We start from the raw sequence: 22,593 nt of genomic DNA, 5'->3' as shown, positions 1-22,593 counted from the left end.
ACCTCTAAGTAGTTGTAAGAACTCTGTTACACTATTTAACTTCAAGTCTTCTTTATATGAATCATTACTGCAATTATGATTGTGGAACTAATTAGTTTCCTTGACAACTGTTTTTTCAATGCCTGAAAAAGAGTGTGAAATTCCCATCACAAGAACATTCTGTAGGCAATTTTTTAAAGTATGTCAGAAGACATTTTGAATCAGTGGAACATTAGTCTTCATATTTATGAGTCAGCATGATTATCTTGTTTTGAAATGACATTATAACTATGATATGACATCATATACATATATACATAATGCTACAAAAATATGAGTGTAATCTATTAAAACACAATAGAGTTTATGTATAAAATGCTTAAGTTTGAGCAGAAATATTCTTTCTGATGCCAGTTAACACCAATGATGTACTATTTTTTTGAGTCTTTGGTATTAACAGCTAGGTGTCTACAGATAAATTTTAAACAAGACATAGGCAATAAGGATGAAACTGAGTAGACTTTTGTATGAAATCTTCATCATTTGCCCTGTGCTCTCTCAGTAGCTACAGTCACTGACATTTCCTTTCATATTATTAATGCAGTTGTTAGAAAAACCTCCAAGACTCCTGAAGGTGTTCATCTGTATTTGGCCAAATTTGTGGCACTTCAGCTGAACTGAGTGTTTATGTCTGGTCCTAAATTTAACGAGAAATAAATCTGCAGACCCTGTGTATGCAATCTCATGAATATTACTTATCCCAAGCATATCTTGTTGGTTAACTACATATAAAAAATACCCTGGTGAAGTGTAGCAAGCTAATGCAATAAATCAGGGAGGTTGAAACAAGACTGAAGGGAGATGGAAGCAAGGACATGTTGGCTGCCCTTCAGTGTGCACTTAATAGGGGAATAGGAAAAGTCAGAAGAAGTAAAACCCTGCTTCTAAATTCTCCAGAAGGAGCTTGTTTGTGCTTTCAAAAGCCATTGGATATCAGGCAGAAGTAGCAATCCCTGGGGACAGGAACTGGGAGCCAAAACTCCACTTATGTGAATATACAGCTCCTGTGGGCACTGAATGCACAGCTTCTGCTTCCTAGTGAAGTGTGCAAGTACCAGCTCCTGGCTGCAAGTCAAATCCCATGGCAGCACAAAATGATGATCTTCCAGTAATAGTCTTAGGTCTGGGAAGGAGCTTGAGGCTGCAAATTGCTCTCTGGCATCAGGAAGGTGCATAAATGAGACAGACATTCCCTTAAATTTTCATATGGTTGGCCTCAGCAGCCTCCAAATGTAGATCTACTTATTTTGTGATGTATCTTCCTAGGCCTGTGACACAGTATCCATTCAATGAGCCACTCATATTTGTGATTAGTTCCTTACAATTTGTAATCCTTATAATAAAAGTGTCCAGGTTTTCTAAACAGTTCATCAAAGGAAACTTGCACTGACTTCGAGAAATTCCTGCAAAACATATTCTTAAAATATTTTGAGTTAAATAACTGTATGTATAAAATTATAGATATATATCTATATGTATGTGTGTGTGTGAATGTTTATATATATATATATATACACACACATATATATATGTATATGTATATACACACACACATATATATGTATATGTATATACACACACACACACCATTTTCCTTCCTACTTTTCTGAGTTATTTTTTGTGGTCACAATTCTATATCTGAATTTCACATTTCACTTAGGCATATGGACATGTATTTTAGACTCATGCTTGGAGAAAGAGTGACACAGTCTTAGATGTAGTATTCTATGTGTTCCAAAATCTCACTAGGGATGTCAGATAGCAATGCTTGCAGGCAGGTACAACTCTAACCTCAGTGTGTTTGCCTCTGAGTGAAGTATTTATCACACTTTTAGTGCTGATTTGTAATGTTTTATAAAATTTGCTTCTGGTTTATCTATACTGCTAAGCTTCTAGCTCTGTGGGATTCTCAAAGGAGCAGTGTGCTTTAGCTCTTCATCCACGTTAGGAGAGCATGCACTGGCCTCTTCAGTCATAAAAGCCCCTGGGAGCAGCTCAAGTCCATTAGCTCCCAGAGATGACTCTACAGCCCATTTTTTGGGCCCTTTCATTCTTTCTCTGCAGTGAGAAAACAGAGATCCTGTCATTGTACCCCACAGCTGGTCCAACAGTGTACAAATCTGCTGTCATCCATTACAGCTGCAACCTAAAAACACATGTACAGGTTAATACTGAATCTCAAAAGAAGATTGAATGGAAGGTGCTAAAAAAGATCCTTTCTGCAAGTGTTAAATATATTTTCAGGAATTACCAGCAGATTTATGAAAGTGCCATTTTCCAAAGGCTCTTATCCAGTCAGTGCTGTTACTTTGAAAGGCCAGTAGATATATTAAAAATGGTTGCAAGTTGTGTTTTATCACAGTTTTTTTTCTTCTTCACTAAAATTTAATTACTTGGTGCAATAGTGGGAAAATGAAAAAAATATTTGGATATAACAAGAACCTCTTAGATCTATTTTTCTTACTTTGTGATATTGGTTGTTTGAGGTTTTTTTGGTTGGTCGGTTGTTTTTTTCCAAAACTGCGTGAACTGTGAGTGTAATTTTTTATTGTCTGAAAATGTTTTAATCCCTTGAACATCTCATTTATTTTTTTCTGTGCATGTGTATCACCACACTTTAAATCATGTACTGGGAGGCAAAAGAGGAACAAAAATACATAGTATTTTCTCTCATCACTACCAATGGCAAAGATGATAATCACCATGATTTTTATCAGTAGTTTTTCCAGAAACACAATGGGATCTGCAGTAGTCTTGACATGAATGAAAAATAAAAGCAGCTCTTATCATTGCTTGAAGTATGTGTGTATATGTTTGGATTTGCATTTACATATATACATTTTATGATGTATTACTAGAGCTTTTGAGCTATATGGACAGTGTTCTGTTAAAATGGAAGCTAGAATTAGGTTTTTCAGACAGAAACTCAAAACTACTAATTTTGAAAAAATTAAAACAGAAACAAGTTGTCCTGATTCTCACAGTTTTCTTCCAGGGTGAGTATTTTCCTTAAATTTTGCTCTCAGTCAAGCAACCAGGTGACCTTTTGAGGGTAGAAATAAATGCTGTATGATCCCATATGTGTATCTGGGGTATGGTTTTTTTTTTTCTGCCACCTCTTGCAATCCCAGAGCATATTCCCTTTCTGCACCCTATCTCTCACACCCCTTCAATCCATGGGCTACGTGGATGCCCTGGCACAGTTTCCCAAGCTCTGAAGGGCATTTACCCCTTCTCTAAAATGTGGACTTACCCCTGACCGTATATCCACTCAGCAGCAGAACTCATGTTCTGCTCTCCACCACAAAAATGTAACATTTGTTGACTGACCATTTCTATGGGTGGACTTCCAAACTGAGCAGCTCTTGTGTCCTTTGAAGCACTTTTCCTAGATTTTAAATCATTTCATATCTGTTTGGTATTAGATTTTATGTGCTTACAACCAAGCCTCAATGTCAGTGTATCCCATGAGAGCAGGCTTGCATGGCCAAGGCCTCTGCTGTGGTTTCCATTAACCTTTCTTGCCTGGAGAGCACATTGCTGCCTCTTGTTGAACTTGGTGTCCAGTGGGACCCCCAGGGCCTTTTCTGCAAAGCTGAATTCCAGCTGGGTGCCGTTAGCTGTGAACTGGTGACCAGGATTGCTTTTTCCTGGGACAGGGGTTTGTATTTCCTCTTGCTGAACTTCCCAATGTTCCTATCAGCACATTTCTCTGGCATGCCAAGGTCTCTCTGTGTGGCAGCACAACTGTCTGATTCCTTAGCCAGAAGGAACTGTGTGCCATTAGAAAAGTTGCTGAGTGTACTCAGTGCCCCATCACCCAAATCATTAATGATGTTGAACAGGATTGAAACCCATATTGACCCCCAATTTGACTCTTGGTACCTAGTCTCAATTCTAGGAAATTTCATCATTAAAAGTTAAATTAGAGGAATTATGGGGACTTTTAGTCTTCTTTTGTATTCTCTTTCCATAGAAAAAGCTATAAAGGCTACCAGTAGGTACTTGAGCCAGGATCACATGTCATCACTTGTGACTTACAAATTGCCTGCTTAAATCTCCATAAAAAGACTGTAGAATCTTCCAGGACTGGCCTGATTTTAAGCCTATGTTTTGTGACTACACTGCCTTTCTGTGTTTGTGTGTACATGCACAAGTGTCCATCAGTTGGTGGCTTCTGAAAACTTTTGGATATAGCTGACAATTTCACTAAATTTGTCAGAGAATGGGGGCTTCAAAATTAAAGCATTCCTGTAATTTCCTTATGAAATCTTATCTGAAAATAGAAGTAAAATTCTCTGTAGTGCAGTAGGCAAAATATTGTATTAAACCCTCACACGTTTCTAACAATTGGAATGATTTGGAAAAGACTAGTTTGAATTTTCTGACCTTTGATCCTTAAACCAACCTTGACAGCCACCTTAAATGTAAACCACAAAAGAAAACTTAAAAGCACAGAAGTTTGAAGGATTTTCACAGGTAAAATTTCCATCCCACAGATCTGAAATTTTAAGTTGGTAATTAGTGTCTCTTTTGTACGATTTTGTGCATTACAGGATTTCTCAGTCTGTCTCTACAGATCTGACTAGTTAGAGCTTTAGCTAAATCTAAAATGAAGAAAAAAAATGCAGGAGTGAAAAAGGAAAGCCTGTGGCATGTCAGTCCCCTTGGAGCTCTGATCATATTCCCAAGGCAAGGAAGAGCTGCAGCATTATCCTTGTGAAGTTACCTGACTCATTTTCTCATAGGCTGAAGGATATTGTAATTCCATAATAAGAGTTTGAAAATGAAGGCTTTTGTCTGACTTTTGTTCAGATCTTAATCCTGAGCCAAAAGTGTAAATTAAATTCTTCAGCCGATATTGCTGTGATGAAAGAATAATTTTGTTATTTTCTGAAAAGGATAGAGATATGAAATGTATCTCTGAGGTCTCCTGCTTTGAGGAAAAAAGTTGGTAGGACTCACACCAATCAGATTAATTAGCATCTAAAACTTCAGAAAGGTAAGAGCCCCTACAAAACCTATTTGGTTTTATTTTTCAAACCAGTAGTAGAATTTACTGAGTAAGAGCCATTTCTCATCAAATCCTGGAGATGCTCATTGTTGAAAGTGATAGGGCATGTTCTTGCTCCAGGCTCAAACCAGCTGTTTGCTCCATTCCCTGCAAAGAATAAAGTTATTACATGAAAATGGATAGAAATCCCTCACTAAAACTGATAGAACTTATTTGATATGAATCAGAGAGAGAGACAAAAAGGCTTACACCATCAAAAATGTTAACAGAAAAAAAAATAATAAAATGTAATTCTTATGGTACAGCTATCACAGACATTAACTACCACTGAATAGCAGTGGAGCAGCAATCAAAGAGCTATTGTATATTCTCGGAATTTCTGCTTCAAAAGGAATTTAATTTTTTTCTTTTATCATATGAATTTTAGTTTGCTTTTCTTTTTGAATGCTATGAAGAAAAAAGAAAATCACTTTAGATGTTGAATGTTGAAGTGCAAGGCCACACTTTACATTTATGGTACTCTAATCCTTATTATTTGTTGCAGGTAATTGTTAGCATTATGATGCTTTCTAATTAAAATATCCCTGAGTGCCAATTAAAAGATGGTTAGTTATATCCTCCAAAAATATTTAAAAGCTGATTTACTGAAGGAAATGTGGAAGTTTAATATGCTCAAGGTTTGTGAGTTTTTTTGTTTTGCTTTTTTTTCCTATGAGTATATGAACCAAACTATTCAAGTCTTAAGAAAAAGAAATGGTTGTGAATTTTGAATGGCTTGAACACAATATGTATCACTGGAAACATCACAGTAGAGATATGGGTGAGGATGGAATAACGTCCATTGTTCTTAGTTGTCCAATTGTTCTTAGTTTATGTATATTGCTGCCTTTTCTACTTGATAGTTATCTACATATGATAGTTATGCATGTATTTGTGCAACAGGGGCATTTCTGTGATAAGATAAAGCATTGGTTAAATATTATGCATACAAGACTATATATGGCTTTATAGTTTGCTTTCATTTGCTTTATAGTTGCTTCCACTGCAATTTCTTAAATCAGTTTTAAAGTAAGGATTTAACCAAGGTTGTTGCTTATACTGAAATACAAGGTTTTGTACATTTTCATTTCTTTTGAAGTCTTTTTCAAAATATTAGTTTAACACTGGTATTAATCACTACCAACATAACTAGCGTGTCACTGTAGCTGGGAAAAAGAAAATCTAGTCAATACATTATATATTGAATAAATTTGACTCTATTATTTGCCAAAAAATGAACCTTCAATATAAATATTTGTAGAAAAAATATATTCAAACTTTATAATTGTAACCAGACATACAGTGAGGATGTGAATATCTAAGAAGCTTCTTTGTTCCCACTTTAGTGCCAAAGTCAATATCTAATTACTGAGCTGCATGCGTTAATTGCACAGGTCATTCATATTTTAATTGGACCTGTGTCCATATTATTGAAGCCAGTTTTCCTGGTGGCCCATTGTGATCTCCTACAATAATTCAGGAACAAGATAAAGCCATTAGCAAGGAGAAACAGATAAGTTTGTCTCTTCTTGTGTATGACTGAAACCTTCTTTTTGTGTAATTATTGACACAGTTCTAGTTTCTCCTTTCAGCCTACATGCTGGTATTTCTCTTGCCTTCAATACTCCTTCCTTTAAACAGTCAGTAGTCACTATTTCTGAAAGTTACAGGACAGTGTTACATGGCAGTTTTGTGAGTTCCAAGTGCCTCCAACATAAAAGTCAAAATTGTATTTTAGGTTGGGCTTGGCTGAATGGTCTCAGGGGGAAGCAAGAAACTTGCTTCAGGTTAAGCACTTAAATAAATTGTTTTAAAATTAGACCAGTTTGCTACTTTGATTGCTGAGGAGGACCACATTGCTGCTATGGAGGTATACCTTTTCCACAATTTCAGTATTAGATTATATAGATTTGGCTGGGATACTTCAATTGTTGCCATTGCATTTATCTTTTATTCATAATATGATGTTTTCATTAGAATAATGTCTTTCAAGTGACTGTCTTTGGCACAATGTAAATATTATTTTTTTTCTTTTTTCTTTCCCGCTGTCACTTTTGTTTCCTTTTGATACCTTCTTTTTCATGCTGTCTCAACTTTTCTACTTTTTTTTTTTCCTAAAATTTACTTCTTTTTCACACTCTTGATTTTCTATAACTATTCTTATCCACACAGACAGATGCTGTGAAGCTACTAGACGTGAAAATGGAGGCCAGTCCCTGCAGCTGAATGCTGCTGTTTTCTCTCTCACTGTAGTCACAAGTTTCTGGTGCATGTTTTTGTACTGTTGATGATAAGACAAGCAATATGTATTCTTCCTCTCCTAATTTTTTTATTTGCTGGAAAATAAACACAGACCTTATAAAATTTGTACTTTTCTATAGCTCCTCCAAAATTTCCATTCCTAGTCAAGGTCCTAAATAGAGTAATTACTTCAGTCTGTGCATGCAAAATTATTCATGGGGCTTTTTGGAAGCCTGGTGAGTTTTGTAACAAATTCAAAAAATGATGCTTGACACTCTGGTCAGACAGAGCATGGAGAATCTGACTTACTGAATTTGATCAAGGTGGTTTGGTTCTATTTTCTCAACTAGATTTTGATTATAAGAAATTCATGCAGAGACCTTAGCATTGTCAGTCATATGGCTTTCCAGCTACACCACCAATTCATCTTCCAGGAGAGTATTTTCATTTTGTACTAATGCTTTGCAAAAATTTTTCCTTTCACTTGTTCCTGATACAAGGTACTTAAAACTTTATGCTTAATAAAAATGGTTTAAGTCCAGGCTGGATGGAGCTCTGAGATACCTGGTCTAGTGGAAGGTGTCCCTGTCCACAGCAGAGGCTTGGAAGGTCTTTAAGGTCCCTCAAAACCCAGGCCATTCTATGGTTCTGTGAATACAGACATGTTTTGTACTTTCTAATGGATTTTAACAAGCATGTCTTCCCTCACCAATTATTTATGAATTGTTTTAGTTCATAGTGTTTAATTTAAAATACTTTTTCTGTGCCTCTCCACTGACATGCCTCAGCACATAAAACAGGTCCCTGCCCACCAAAGTCACTTCTTGTGGCTGCAAAGGTGCCACATTTCATTTCATGGCATCTGTAGGACTTGGAAGCTCCAGGGGTTCAGTTTTGACCTGTAGTAAAAATGGAAAAAGCATTTTTTCCTGTTTTATATATTAAAAGCATGGCTTATGAACTCTGCAGCAGTGTGTGCAAAACCTCAGGAAAAAGATTTTATTAAATAAGAGTCCGTATATATATTTTATTACATATATTTGATTTTAAAATTTATGTAGTTGTCTAGGTTTATGGTTCATTTCTCTCTTGCATACAGAATAACCCAAGAAAGCAATGCACTTTAAAACTAAGGCAGAGTTGAATATTTATTTTAAGACAGCTCCCTTCAAATTGTTACTTAATATAACAAACATGATGAATTACCTGTATATGATGATTTTTTCCTCCTTATAGTTCATACGTTTTGGGGTCTTAAAAAGGTTATCTTACAAATTGGAAATCAATTGGTCAAATTTAAGTATCTATATATCTTCACTCAGTTAAAGAATGTTCTTATTTCTAAGAAATATTGATAATGATAATTTTTGGCAGTTTTGAAATATTTTTGAAAGTCTTTCCTTTAGGACGTAAAACAACTATCCTCATCTAAACCAGCTAAAAATCATTTTAGAAAACTGGACTATGTCGCAAGTAAGGTGTCTTCAGTGTGTAATTCTATGGAATAATTTATTGACAGAAATACATTTTTTTAATAGTTCCCATATTTAGTGCAATGAAGTGGCTGGAATTGAAAAGATTGCTATCTAGAAAACATTAATTTCATTGTGACCTGCAGATAAGCTCTCACTTAAAGGCAAGCCACTGTTCCATCCATGGCCCTTGCCAGTGTGTTCTGTCACTTTGACTTAATGTCATGACGTTATTTTAAAACTAATTGCATTGATGAGTGCCTGATATAGGGTGGTAAAGAAAGACATTTTCTGCTCTAATTTTGTAGGACTTGAAACTTTGGGTTCCTATTTAGGGCCACCCAGGTGAAAGCCCATTTTTCCATGCACAAAAAGTCTTAATACATATATTGAATTTGTAATTTAGTTGTATAGGTGTTCCTCCAAAATATACTATTTATTTTTTTAAACGATTAAGTGCTTATTGAACCAAGAGATGTAACTAATGAAGGCTAGATAACATTTTTAATGAAAATTTCATCTTAACTATATTACAGCAGATTTGGAATTGCTAGCTACATATAAGTTACCAAAAACTTTCAGATCTGTGAACATATTTTCAATTGAGTATAACTCGGACAAATGCTGTTGATAATACTAATTTTTTTTTTAGTGAAAGAATCACATTGGGCAGTAACTTTTGCAAGAGGTTTTCTTTTTTTTTCTCTTACCATTTCAAAAACTCAGATAGTGAAAAAGTTTGTTGTTGTCACTATTGCCACTTGTTGCCTTCTGTGGTAACAAAACTGCAAGGATATCTCTACTTATTGTCCAAGAACTGAAGATTGGCCAATATTTACTAAGTACAAGTTGTAGTAGTTGTTCAGGGGGAGAGGAACCCACAGTTTAAGCATACTAAAAACCAATACTGGGAGATCTTTCTCAGTCTGCAGGAGCTCAGTGGTGCACAAACACTGGGACTCCCTTTTGGTCCAGGGGAGCAGCAAATTCTTTCTAGGGGCTCCTCTTTGCAGTCCCATCCCTTTTGCACTCTGATCCCACTGTAAGACAGGCACAGCATGCACATGAAGGAACAGAATCTTCTCTTGTGGACACACAGTTGCTGTTCTGAACAGAAAAGAAAATAAAATTGCAGATCCAATCCATACTAATGAGCACCTACCACTGGATTAAAGAGTCTTGAGTAACATTTACATTGTTTCATAAACTGAAAAATAAAATAGGATCTTATGAGGTTGCACAGACAGTCTGATCCCAGCATTTCCTTATTTTGTAGAGTTTTCCTAATTTTCTGAAACTTGAAACCTTGATGTGATTCTACTAAATGTTGTCTAATATATTTTCACCTTCTGCATACATGTCACTGTTCTTAATTTTTTTAATAAAGCAAGACTAGACACCTACAGGTATGCAGAAAAGCAGAAAAATGAAAATTCCCATATAATTTTTCTACTCCAGTAAGACATTTGAAGAGCTCTTTACAGGCTATAAATTTATTATCTTAGCAAGTCATTCTAACACTGCAGATAAGTATATAAGAAGACAAGATAGGAATTAGGGCGCAGAGACTGATTGACTGTGAGCTCTCCAAACATACTGTGAAGGAGATAATGAAAAGCCTTGAGAAATTTTAGAAGCTAAATATACATCATGAATGGCAAGTTGTCTTTTATCCTCAGTGTCACAATGCCAGTGGGATAAAGAGACAAATTTGGATCACTTATCTTTTTTTCCAACTGATAGTAGCTTCAGCTGGGAACTAGATAAATTTGTTCTGTTAAGTAAGAGAAATTTTAGGTCTGCTCCAATTTAAATTATTCTGGGCTTTGTATTTTGAGGTTATCAAGTACTTTGAATGTGATCCTTTTCTTCTGGCCCTCATCTTCCCATCAAATTCCAAAGAGAATGACTTAAACCAATATTGTGGGGATTATGTGACTGCAGAGCCAGGCAGTTCTGGGCAGTGACCCAAAACCTCTGTAATGAGAAAGAAAATGTGGAAGAGAATAATGTCCTTTGGTTGTCATATATCTCCTCAGATGAATGACTAGTACAGCTTTGTTTGTAGTTCTCTTTATGAGCATTTCATAATTGTATCTTTAAAAACAATGAGAGTGAGATTATTTCACAATATTTTGTGCAATCTGTGTGAATATTCAGAAGATTTTGAAATCTTGGCTTCATACAGACAAGAATGAGGATAAAATGAACAGAGACATTTTCAAATTAAATTGTAATTCATAGGTATAGACTGAACAGCTTAAAATTGTAATTTAAACTCTATTAAAATGATAAATATGTCTTTACAAATTGAATTCAATTTACTTATGACATTAGTATTTAAATGTTAGATAAGTAAATTTGTTCCTTTAAATGTTGTAATTGTAAAACAGATTTTAGGTCTTATGACTGACAGTGTAAAATGTTACAATTTTTTTAACATTGTCACATATTTTGAAATGCTAATATTAAACTGTCTGTAACACTGAAGTCCTAAAATATGCTTTGCTGAGCTTGTGCCTTAAATCCAAATTGGTGGCACAGAAACTTTAAAAGGGTAATGATTATTCTGTGATATGGCAGTGTATCTCTTAAGGAACAGTATTTTTAAAATGTTCTGATTTACAACCTTTAGAGTCTAAGGCTGGCTTCTTTCCTAATCAGATTTTATTTGTTGTCTTTCTTCTTTCCAGAGTTTTGACAAGTTCCTAACATTTACAAATTGTCCACAAATCAAAGTATTTGCATAATGCAACTTCAAATGCCATCCTTTTTTTTACTGCTGTAGGGTTATAAGAATATAAATTGCTGTCCCTCTAAATAGGAAAAATATTGCCCAGAAATAGACACACATATTGCATACATTTGGCATAAAATAAAACTTCTGAAAGTTTTTTTGAGGTGTACAAAATATACTATTACCAAATAACAAAATAACTTTCAATATTTTTTGTAAAAATATAAGGCCAAGAACTGATGTAAAAAATATTATATGCATTTAAAAGATAAACAGATATGGTGATTTAATTATACACATAACCTTATGACCAATTCTCAGGCACTTTTCATGGTCTTACCATGGACTCTCTCTCCACCATGGAAACAACCTGCATAGGCACCACTCAAATGGGTCTGCAAATGTAAAGTTAAATAATTAAGCCTAAAAAAAGCAGTTGCTGTTTTTTCTTTTTTTTTTTTTTTTGTTTGTTGGTTTTTTTTTTTTGTGGTATTTTGTGGGGTTTTTTTTCTGTTATTTTTTGTTTTTGTGGGTTTTTTAAAGACATAATGGAGAATGTATACAATTTGTGATTGTGCTAATAGTTGTCAATTCTCTGTCTGTTGTCCAGTATGCTGATGATTTCTGATTGTTCATTTTTTCAGGAATTTTAGGAGCAAAGGAAAAAAAAATAAAATGTTACTTTTAGGATGCAAGTTGAGTAATATATAGAGAAATGTAGCATCTGAGGTGTATAATGGCATCGCTGAAATCTTTTCTATATGTAGGGCTCCTTTATGCTTACATTTACTTTATCCATTCATTTTCTTCTGGCATGTAAGGAATGTTCAGTTTTCCATCGCTATATATTTATCAGACATAATGTATAAGTGATGGAAAATCACCTTTTCCCTTTAATGTCAATGACATCTCAATATAAAGCTGATGGCATCAAATACCAGGTGTAGAGCTGAACCAACTTTGCCTATTTAGAAACAGTAGCTGAATGTAAGCTGTGCACTTGAGTGCTGTGCTGAGTTTAGATATTTTACAACAAGAGCAAGAAACTGAGGTGGAAATCTCCATTTTTGTTCATTTATTATTGGGTCTGAAGTCCCAAGAAGCTGTGGTAGTAATGCTTGCCATCATATTACCGTTATCTTATATTTTTATTAACAGTTCTGTATTATTCTTTTACATGTTTAACATTTTTGTAGAGGCAATTTCCAGCACATATTTTATTTACATAAAGTTTTAATTTTAATGCATGTATTAAATGCCCATAATAGAAGCAAAGTAAATCTTTCTCAGTGTATGTATCCAACAGAATTACAAATGACAATACATACAATGTACTAAAAACTAATTTTGTGAAAAATATTGAATGCACTGCAACATCTGTAAGGTTTTGTTTTCAAAAACAGTGTGAAAGGCAAGGAAAAAATCTGGATTTAAAGTAGTTAATTTTAAGTTGTGAAACATTGCTTATTTTTATCTTATTCATAATTCACTACCATTTTGCTCCACTGAGTTTTCATGCATGCAGCACTTGTTGTCATCTCTGCTTTTTCCCTGAAGAACGTGTGCATGGTGTAACTGTGATGTCCCTCAGCACCTTTCCAACACAATGTCAAGAAGTATATGTAACTTTGTGTGGCTTTCATCTGTTGTTCAAAGTTCATTTTAGTTCATGCAACTTCTGTCTTCATTTTTTGTAATAAAGAAAACTGACTTAAAGCATTACTATCTGTATTTTCTTTATTGCTGATAAATGCTCTTTTTATCTTGTACTATCTATGTGAAGTATTTTGTATTTGCAGAGATAATTTTTAGCATTGTATCTGCATTTTAACTATAGGGTTTTATCTAATAGAGAATACTTTAAAAAACCCAAACTAACAAAATACCAAAAAAGAAAAAATACTAAACAAAAACCGAACCAAACAAACCAACAAACAAAAAACCCCACTCCACCACAAACATCAAAGTCACTGAAATTAGAATTCGTGAATTTTAAGTTTTGCTCAGATTAGGTGGCTGCCATGCTACTCACTAGTGAAGCAAGTATGTGCATTGTGTGTATAAATATGCAGCCTGAGCTTGATCCATTCTGATTTAATCTGCCTGATTAAGTTTTATCCCCAAAGGAAGGTTTAATACTGGGAAAAGCTGCCCTACCAAGCAGGACTCTGCTGCAGTTGCAGTTGTAACAATTAAACCTTTTGAAGTGAAAACATGCACCATATAATGGCAGCATTTATAATATTAAACTGCTCTTTTTGTAGCTAATGCTATAAAATAATTATAAATTTAACATAATATTCCAAGTATTACTTCTTAAAACTGTTGTTCTGCTTGAATTTACATAGGTCTTATAGAAAATGCTGTCAAACTTGGAATATTTTCTCAATTTAAATAAAATCCTGAGATAGTGTGACTCTTTTTTTCAGATCTCCTGGCTGCAATACTCTACTTAGGGCTGTCATCCACTATAAAGATGCAAAAATTTCCCATGTCTCTGTGGTATATGCACAGCATGGTTTTGAATTCTCCTAAATGAAGCAATTAAAATAATTTATCCTTTTATGTAATAGCAGTACTGAAACCACACATAAGTGTATGTTCTCAATACTCACATCAATCTTAATTAATCTGCAGAGGTTCTTAGGAACTCCTCCAAGAGACGTGCTCAGTAAATCTGCTGTCAGTTTGAGTGGAGAAAACTGGGACACAGAAACTTATTTTTCCCAAATCTACTGAAAACCAAAACCTGGGAGCAGTGCTGATTCTATGAACCCACAGTGCAGCCTTTCCCTCTCAAGGCACAGGAGGACTGGGATCTCTCTGCCCACATTTTTCTGGTGCTTCCCATGGAAGGAGACAATGCTAAATAATACCCTTTACTATGATGACTGAGTAAATACAAGGAAAAGGCTGCTGTTGCTGTAACTGGATAACTTTTAAGGCATACTAGAAATGCTCCTGAAGTCTGCTTAGGGAGAGTTTGATCATGCAAAGGATCTCCTTTTTTTTTAAAACTTTGCTTAAATATAGTAAGTGAAAACACCAGAAAACATTTTCACCACACAGAGTCCTTTTTGTAGTAAAGAAAGGATTTTTTGGTATCCTTTCCCTTGTTATCCCTTAATGACCACAGACAAAGTGCTGTTGCCAGAAATACTCAAGGCTGATATTTACATTGCATTTCTTACACTTAGCTATTGCATTTATGTCTATTAAGACACCTTCCTATGAAAAATGTTGTTAAGGGCCATTAGAGGAGATGTGAATTCAAGTCCTACTTAGTATCCTGAGAGACTCATAATACAAGACATTTTCCTGTAAAATTTAAAGGCAAAAATCCATTTCAGAAAATTTGTTGGCAAGAGGATTTCAGCCATAATGAAGAAAAACTCCTTCACTTAGATAAGCATCAGAAAAGTAGAACCTTTTAGAGACACTTATTTCAGTAGCTCACATCTCTGTAACTGATAGTCTCGGTGGCACCACAGGCTTTCCTGACTCACTGCAGCTCAGACTTCATCTGAGATGGGGACACAATCAAGAGCTGTCACTGATGAGCAGCAGAAAGGTAGAGGAATCCAGTAGTACTGTCCCCTTATTTTTCAAAGTTGTGTGTCAAGTGTGTCTGTCAGAGCACATTACTCAGTGCAGCAGCTCAGAGCACACATCCATGTGTTTGTCCACTGCCCTTCAGCAGAATCTGTCCTAGCACAGGGTTGTAAGAAAAACCACTGAGGAAGAAAAAGCATTACAATTAATGTCGATTCTAGCCTTGTTAGCATCTTTTTTGCATTAAGGAATGGGATAGAAAAGAATGCACCTTGCTGTCACATTCTCTTCTGCATCAAACAGTCCCCCAGTAAATGTTGTGCAGAATCCTAATGATTTCTTGCAAGCTGATGTTGCAAAAGTAAAGATTTGTTTATTTCATTTGAAGGAAGACATTATGCTTCTGGGCACTTACCTGGCTCAAAAGAAAAGTTTTAATGATATAAATTGCTAAAAACGGGTCATGCAGCTCTGGATGTGGAAGTCAAAGTATTGGAGCTTCTTTGGGTAGCGGGGAGGGATCACTGGTTCTTTACTTCTTTTGGTCGTGGGCTGCCACTGTTTTACTGTTAACTGGTAGAAAATTTATAGAGCTGTTTAATTTTTTGGTACTTTATTATGATTTTTGTGGTGCTCATCAATGGATAAAAAATGTTGAGACCTATATTTTCTGTCTTTTTAGAGGTTTTGAGTAAGTATACACATTTTGTAAGACTTTGAGTCTAGGAAAAGTTCCAGATCAGATATAAAATCAATGTTCAGAGGCAGTGCAGAAATAACCAACATGATTGGGCATGTTTTTAAGAGTCAATACAAAAGTGTAGTTCAGCTTGATAAACAAGAATGTTTTTTTCCTGACATGACCTAGTGCACTATTTCAATTTCACCCTCTAGTTAGATCATAATTTTCAAATTTTTACTTTAGATTGAGAGCAGTTTACTTTATCTTCTGACTGTCTTGAAAGAAAGAAAAAACATGTATAATAACTCTGCACCATGCATTTGAAGCAGCCACGTGTTGCCCTGTAAGCTAGAAAAGTATTTTACAGCATTGCTTTTTTTTCCTTAAAAATTCAAATTACTGTAAAAGGGAGGTATGGGTAATCATCTATCTTTCATCTTAACTTCATTCCTTCTAAGGAGGAGGGAAGGGAGTAATGCACAAGAAGTTGCTAATGTACTTTTTTCTCCCCAACAAAACTTAATATCACTGAAAGTGTGAAAGGGACATCTGGCTGTCACCTTATCCAACCCCCCAGACCACACAGAGTGCTTGTTGTAAAGCTTGCAATTGCTATTTTATTGTAGCAGTAATTAAATATATGCAATGTGATTCTGTAAGCACATAGAGAAATTCTATCACCGCAAAGGACAGAGGTTCATTTAACATCACTTTGATTATATTCATGTTGCATGTTTTGTTCCTGTGCAGAAGCAAAAACTTTATTTTGCCATATGTAAAGCAAACCTGTACACTGGCACAGGCTGCCCAGGGAAGCTCTGGATGCCCCAACCCTGGAAGTGTTCAAGGCCAGGTTGGATGGGGCTCTGGGTAAATTGGAGGGAAGTTCCCATGGCAGGGGAGTTGTAATGAGATGAGCTTTAATGTCTCTTCCAACCCAAACCATTCTGTGATTCTGTACACATATCCAGATGGAGATTCTCCCTTTTTTCCCTTAGAGTATCTGGGGCAGAACCTTTACAGGAATTTAGTCTGAACTTACATTTGAGAGTCCAGAAAATTTATTTTTTCATTTAGTTCTTTTCACTGGAAATTTTCATTTTACCTGCCAAAACTCTTAATTCCTCTTTCTCATCAAATAATTATTCTGGAAAAAATGTTCAATTATCTCATTGGAAATCATTAGAAACATAACTTATTCAATAAGAACCTAAATATTGCCAAAATTTTCAATGACATTTGTAGAAACTTGTTTTTGGCTTTTTTTTAGTTTATTTTTTACATTTCTGGAAGTATTTAAATCATATTTCCATTCATTGATGGTCATTTATTTGAAGAAGTGGGTGAAAAAAGTGTCTTTAAAGTTGTCAGTTTCCTTCATCATCATATCAAGGTATTACATTACATTTTCTACATTCTGTATTAAAAAAACATATCCTTTTCAATTTAGCATATGTTTAAGAAAATACAAATAAATCTCATTCAGGACTATGGAATTTATACTTCCCTGTTTTTTTTTTTTCTTTTTAACAAGAAGTATTTTAAAAGGCCCTCTATAGTTAGATGACTAAGGTATGCAATAAACATTTTCAAAAAGTTTCTAATAACCAATTCTTTCACTTTAACATTGAATTTTTATGATTTGACATGGTTTTGTTCAACTAGGAAAATAAAAAAGTATATAATGCACAAATACTTTGTTATTTTAGAGCACAAAGTAGAACTAATTTTTTGAGTTTGTTTGGTACATACTGGGAAACTGTAAAAACATGAAATATTTAAAATAGCTTCTGTAATACAGCTATAATAAAACATAATAGTTTAATTTAATTTAAGGCAACACTTTCTTTGATAGCAGCATTGCTTGTCAAAGTTGGTGGGAATACTTTTTGTAGTATGACATTAGTATTTCATCCTGTCACAGAATTAGAACTTCTGTTGATGTCATAACTTATAAAGAAAAAATTCACATTGTATTGAAATTACATATTTATTAGGATATGATTTTTGAAACCAGTGAGGAGAGGCCAAAATCTGCTTTAAAAGTTATTTGGATTAGTTTTACAGCTGATTTTGGTGGAAGCAGGTAGGCAAGTACAAAATCAAAGCAACTCAAAAAAGAAAGGAATTAAGCCACAGATAAACTTCTAAAATATTAGTTTTGTATGTTTTCATTAAGATTAAAGATAAACCATAACACAGGCAGATTTAAAGAACAAGGCTGTCCAGTTTCTATCTGTTTTCAGAAGTACATCAGATCCTCAGACAGGTGAGAAGGCTCATCACAGCCATGCTCCTCACCTCACCTCTGGATTTGGCCACGTTACTCTCACCTTTTGGGGCACAGAAAATAAAGGAGAGAAATGTTGGAAAAGTGTTGACAGTTTTAATAAATCAGATTTATGAAACAGAAACCTGCAGGAACAAAAGGGTTTCAAGTGGGAAAAACATGACTTAGGACTGGTAGAGCAGTAGCAAGGATGGGGAATGCTGAATGTAAAGGAAATCATCAGCCATTAAGAGATGGAGAATTATGCAGCACCCATACAAGGAAAACTAAAAGTGAAAAAACACAGTGTTCCACTATGGCAACTATGGCAAAACAAAGGAGCAATATTGTGACTGTAAACATTCCCTTCATTTTCCTGTGAAGATACCTTGTAGTCATTTCTGCCCCTGGATCACTTAGAATGAGAACCTTGACATTTCACAATGTTCCAAGGACACTGAAAGTGCTGTTCACAGCAGTGGAAAAATTACATCTTCATAGTAAAAACTTTTTAACACTTTATTAAGAAAAAAAACCACCATAAAACTAAACCATTAAAATGCCCCTGAATTTTTTTCAACATTTGGATTAAATCACGCTAATTTTTCTCCTTCACATTCTAGTTGATGGTTGAAAAGGTACAGACATTCACCCTATGAAGTCTCTAAAAGTGACTATAGAATTTACTGGTATTAAAACAATTGAAATATATGATATTTTTAATAAACTGGAATTAAATATCTACTTGTACCTTTCTGAGAATTCATACTGGCAAAAAAATTACTGAAGGTTACAAAGGAATTCACCAAATGTGTGGGTGGATATAGGAATGAAATAAGTTTTGAAAGATGCATCAGAAAGTACAATATTTAAATAGGAATGCAGCTGTTTAAAAAGGAAAAGAAATTAAAACATCAACTTTTAACATTGTTGATGGGAAAATGCATAAATGATAAACCATTGCATTGATGCACCAGTATTTTTATAATTTGTGTAGTGGTTTTAAAGTCCTTCTGAACAAAGGAGAATAACTTTGAAATAATATGTCTGTTTTTCTGCTTATCCATCCATGGAAATATATACATTGAATTCTAGCTTATTGTGTAATAACATTGTGAAGATCATTTCTATAATAAAACAACTCATATAACAGACAATGAAGTCAATTGCTTAAGTAAAATGCTCCCCTTCTTCTGAAAAAAAGTTTTTATTTTTCCATTTTAGAGTTCTAAACAAAGACTAGACAAAGAATATATATTCATTGATTTAAGATAACTTTCAAATTACATTTGAAGTGGTAAAGATTTTATCATTAAAATTGTTTAAGCTGAAATATGAAAATCTGTGCTTAATCTGAAAACAATCTATAGTGTATCAGAGAGAAGGAAGAGAAAGAGGAGGATGATGATATTAGTAACCCAGTAAAAATATTTATATTATATTACATTATGAAATTGTTTGGTGTCTGTTACCACAGTTCAAGTAATGTCTGGTCAGAATAATCTTGCTCTCATTTTGGCAGCAGGCAGAGCAGCAGATGGAATGTCCCAGTGAGTGGTGCTGGCTCAGGCATCACTCCAGGACATGGGAGGGAAGCAATGCTGGTGTGCAACATCCAGGGGCAAACTCACCCAGCCCCACTCCCCTGGGGTTTGCTGGGCACAGTCTCACACCGGGAAATTGTCACTGGCCAAGAGCTGAGCTAGTTTGGCACCTTCTTGAATCAGCTGGGTGCATGAGCCTTTTTTTCCCCAGGACCATGATCAGATACAAATCCTCTCCTCTATAAGCCTCATCTGAATTCACAGACTCCTGAGAATCACACTATTCAAAAGGGTTTGTAGCATTGCTGTCATGAGAATATCAACTGAGGCAAAACGTTAAAATATTTTTCCTGAGATCTGTAATGAAGTAAAATTAGCTAAACATCAGCTCTCAAAATTCAAACACAAAGCAAGATTGGGTGTGGAATGTGTTTATTTTGAAGTGTATGATTGCATTTTCAAGGTACAAGACTAAACAAGATGAGATCCTGACCCTATAGTCATTTGACAATACGCATATCTTTCCCCATATTAAATTATTTAATACTAAGAGCGTGCAACTCTTTGCAGATTAAATAATTAATTTTTCACTCTAATTCAGAATATTACAAGCATAAATAATGGTTTGCCAGTCTCTTAAACTTTTCAGTAATTCTGCTTAGCATCACTGCTAATTAATTGTATTTGAAATGCAGAAAAGATAACTTACATCAATGTTCATGTTGAACATTGAAAATATTTTCCTTGGGCTGCTTATTGATACTCCTACTCATGGAATGTTGTGATATTATTTGATATTAATTAGTGCCATTTATTTCTTTTTAACTTACTGGAATTTTGGCATTTGGAAAATATTATGCAGAAGAAATGGGTTTTTTTGTGATTTTAATCAGGTACTATATATGTGTAATCATCAGAACTGTTTATTTCCAATAATTTCTGAACGGTTCATTCCTAAACATTCTTTACTCTCCTGACCAACAGCTTAGAAAATTACATTTTAGGACTAGTGTTATTAATATATCTTAATTTTCTTTCCTTGAAGACACTCTTTTTAATGGTCTTGGACTTGGTGCTGTCATTGGCCTGGGAGTGGCAGCCCTTTTGTTAATCCTGGTTGTGACTGATGTTAGCTGCTTCTTTGTACGGCAATGCGGATTGCTCATGTGCATCACCAGGAGAATCTGTGGGAAGAAGAGTGGTTCAAGTGGGAAAAGTAAAGAACTGGAAGAAGGAAAAGCTGCTTACTTGTGAGTATTAATCGCATGGGTTGGAAACATCCTTAAAAGAAAAAGTTGGCTGTCCAACTTACATTAGCTTTATGGCCATTTTGTGGTGTCGCAAAGGGAATTAATAAAATGCTTCTACTGCTTGGAAAAGTGCTGCTCTGAAGTGTGTAGAGTTGTTTATTGCCTTTAAAAGAAAAGTTGAGACACAAAAAAGAAATACGCTGTAGCTCAGTTTAGGATGACCTCTTTGTCCAGCTCGACACAAAGGAAATCAATTGTAATTCAGTACTAGTTGGAGACACAGATTTGGTTCATGAGAAGCAGGTAATGGATCATTGTAACTCCATTTCTGCAAATCCATCTTTGAGCTGCTAACACCCAGAAACTCGGCCTATGGCTGTGACAGTGCCAGTAAATCCACGAGTGAAGGACATGGTATTATAGAAAATCCGTGAGGGAGTTTTTCTTCTTAGATATAGCACTTGATGGAAAACCTTGATTCTTGTCTGTGGACTTTAGGAATGAAAGATCTTGTCTGTTTTTTTCTTTTAATAGGAGATCTGAGCTGGATGTAGGTGAAATGGTGGTGGGTGATTGTTCTTTATAGCAACAGTCAGTGATTGCTAAACATGAATGGGAAATAATTGATATTGATTCTCACAAATACTCTTTTGTAGTGGCTACTCCATCACACAAATGTGAATGAACTGATCATTGGTGAAAATATGGTGAAAGTATGGTCTCTTAAATTATTAGAGTGGATAGTGAGATTTCTGGCAAAACAGTTCAAGTACTGATTACATAAAATAATCACACTTTAGGGTCGTGACATTTACTGAGTTTTCAGTAAGTAAACTAGAAAGAAGATTACATATGGTCCTTCTTTTTAAACATTTCCTTTTCTTATTAGGAAAAAAACATAATTTTCTCATCCTGTTCATCTGGTAGACAACTTACACATGCACTGTAATATTTGAGAATGCTGTCTGTGTGTGGTTTAAATAACATTTGCTGGTCCAACTGCTATGTTACTCTCCCAATAATCAGGCTTTATTGTTCATTATCGTTCAGCTTCCTAGGTCCCATCCATTTTCAGATGGATGTAGAGCAACACTAGATCTTGCAGCCCTCATTATTCATAGCTGAGCAGGTGTCTCCATTGTCAGTAGCAGAGGTGTAAGTGCCTTTTGGGGATTTAATTCTGGCTATTTGGTTTCAGGCTGTGTCTTTCTTAGGTCACTTGGCTACACATCTTGGTTGGGTTCCTCTTGAAAGAGGTGCCATTTCAGAAACAACCCCACAGGACAAAACCAGTTGTGAGAGGGCAGAAAAGTATTTATAATGCTTCTAAATAGAAGAAATTACACAAAGTAGCTATTTCCTAATTCTCCACATCTGACAGTGAGAGGAAGACTAGCAGTGTTTTTTCCATCCTGTGAAGCCAGCCTGTCCAGATCGATAGAATCAAGATGTGAAGCTTCTGGCCCTGACCCAGCTGTCCTTTCCTATTGAGCACAGCACTTCAGTTTATGCTGAAGTTTCCCACTCAAGGAGTGGCCAACTATAAATTGGTGTACAGACTCTCCTAAATGGGAAGACCTTAGGGAGATAAAGTTGGAAATGTCACTTGACAGCAGTTTATACCTTGCTATCAACATCTTATTATCAAATGCCATTCCAGGCTGTCCCAAAAAAGCACCGAGCTCGTCTCATGATATTAATTCTTCTATTGCACTTCTTCTGCAAGAACAACTATGTTGTTTAATCATATTTCT

At 35.0% G+C, this 22,593-nt stretch overlaps 1 protein-coding gene across 2 annotated transcripts in view; it reads left to right on the top strand.

The window, feature by feature from the left end:
* The window catches only part of NCAM2 (neural cell adhesion molecule 2), a 273,183-nt gene that overhangs the window by 236,972 nt on the left and 13,618 nt on the right, over positions 1-22,593 (top strand). Inside the window, exon 16 of one of the 2 annotated variants that reach the window (XM_064726512.1) lies at positions 20,635-20,839. In XM_064726512.1, coding sequence (XP_064582582.1) covers positions 20,635-20,839 — 205 coding nt within the window. Of the gene's footprint in view, positions 1-7,264; positions 8,331-20,634; positions 20,840-22,593 lie in introns of those variants that run through there. The other variant, XM_064726521.1, reaches the window with a different exon arrangement.

This window comes from Zonotrichia leucophrys, chromosome 1 (assembly GCF_028769735.1).
Source record: "Zonotrichia leucophrys gambelii isolate GWCS_2022_RI chromosome 1, RI_Zleu_2.0, whole genome shotgun sequence".
Classification (NCBI taxonomy): Eukaryota; Metazoa; Chordata; class Aves; order Passeriformes; family Passerellidae; genus Zonotrichia; species Zonotrichia leucophrys.
This window is presented reverse-complemented; position numbering and strand designations above follow the sequence as displayed.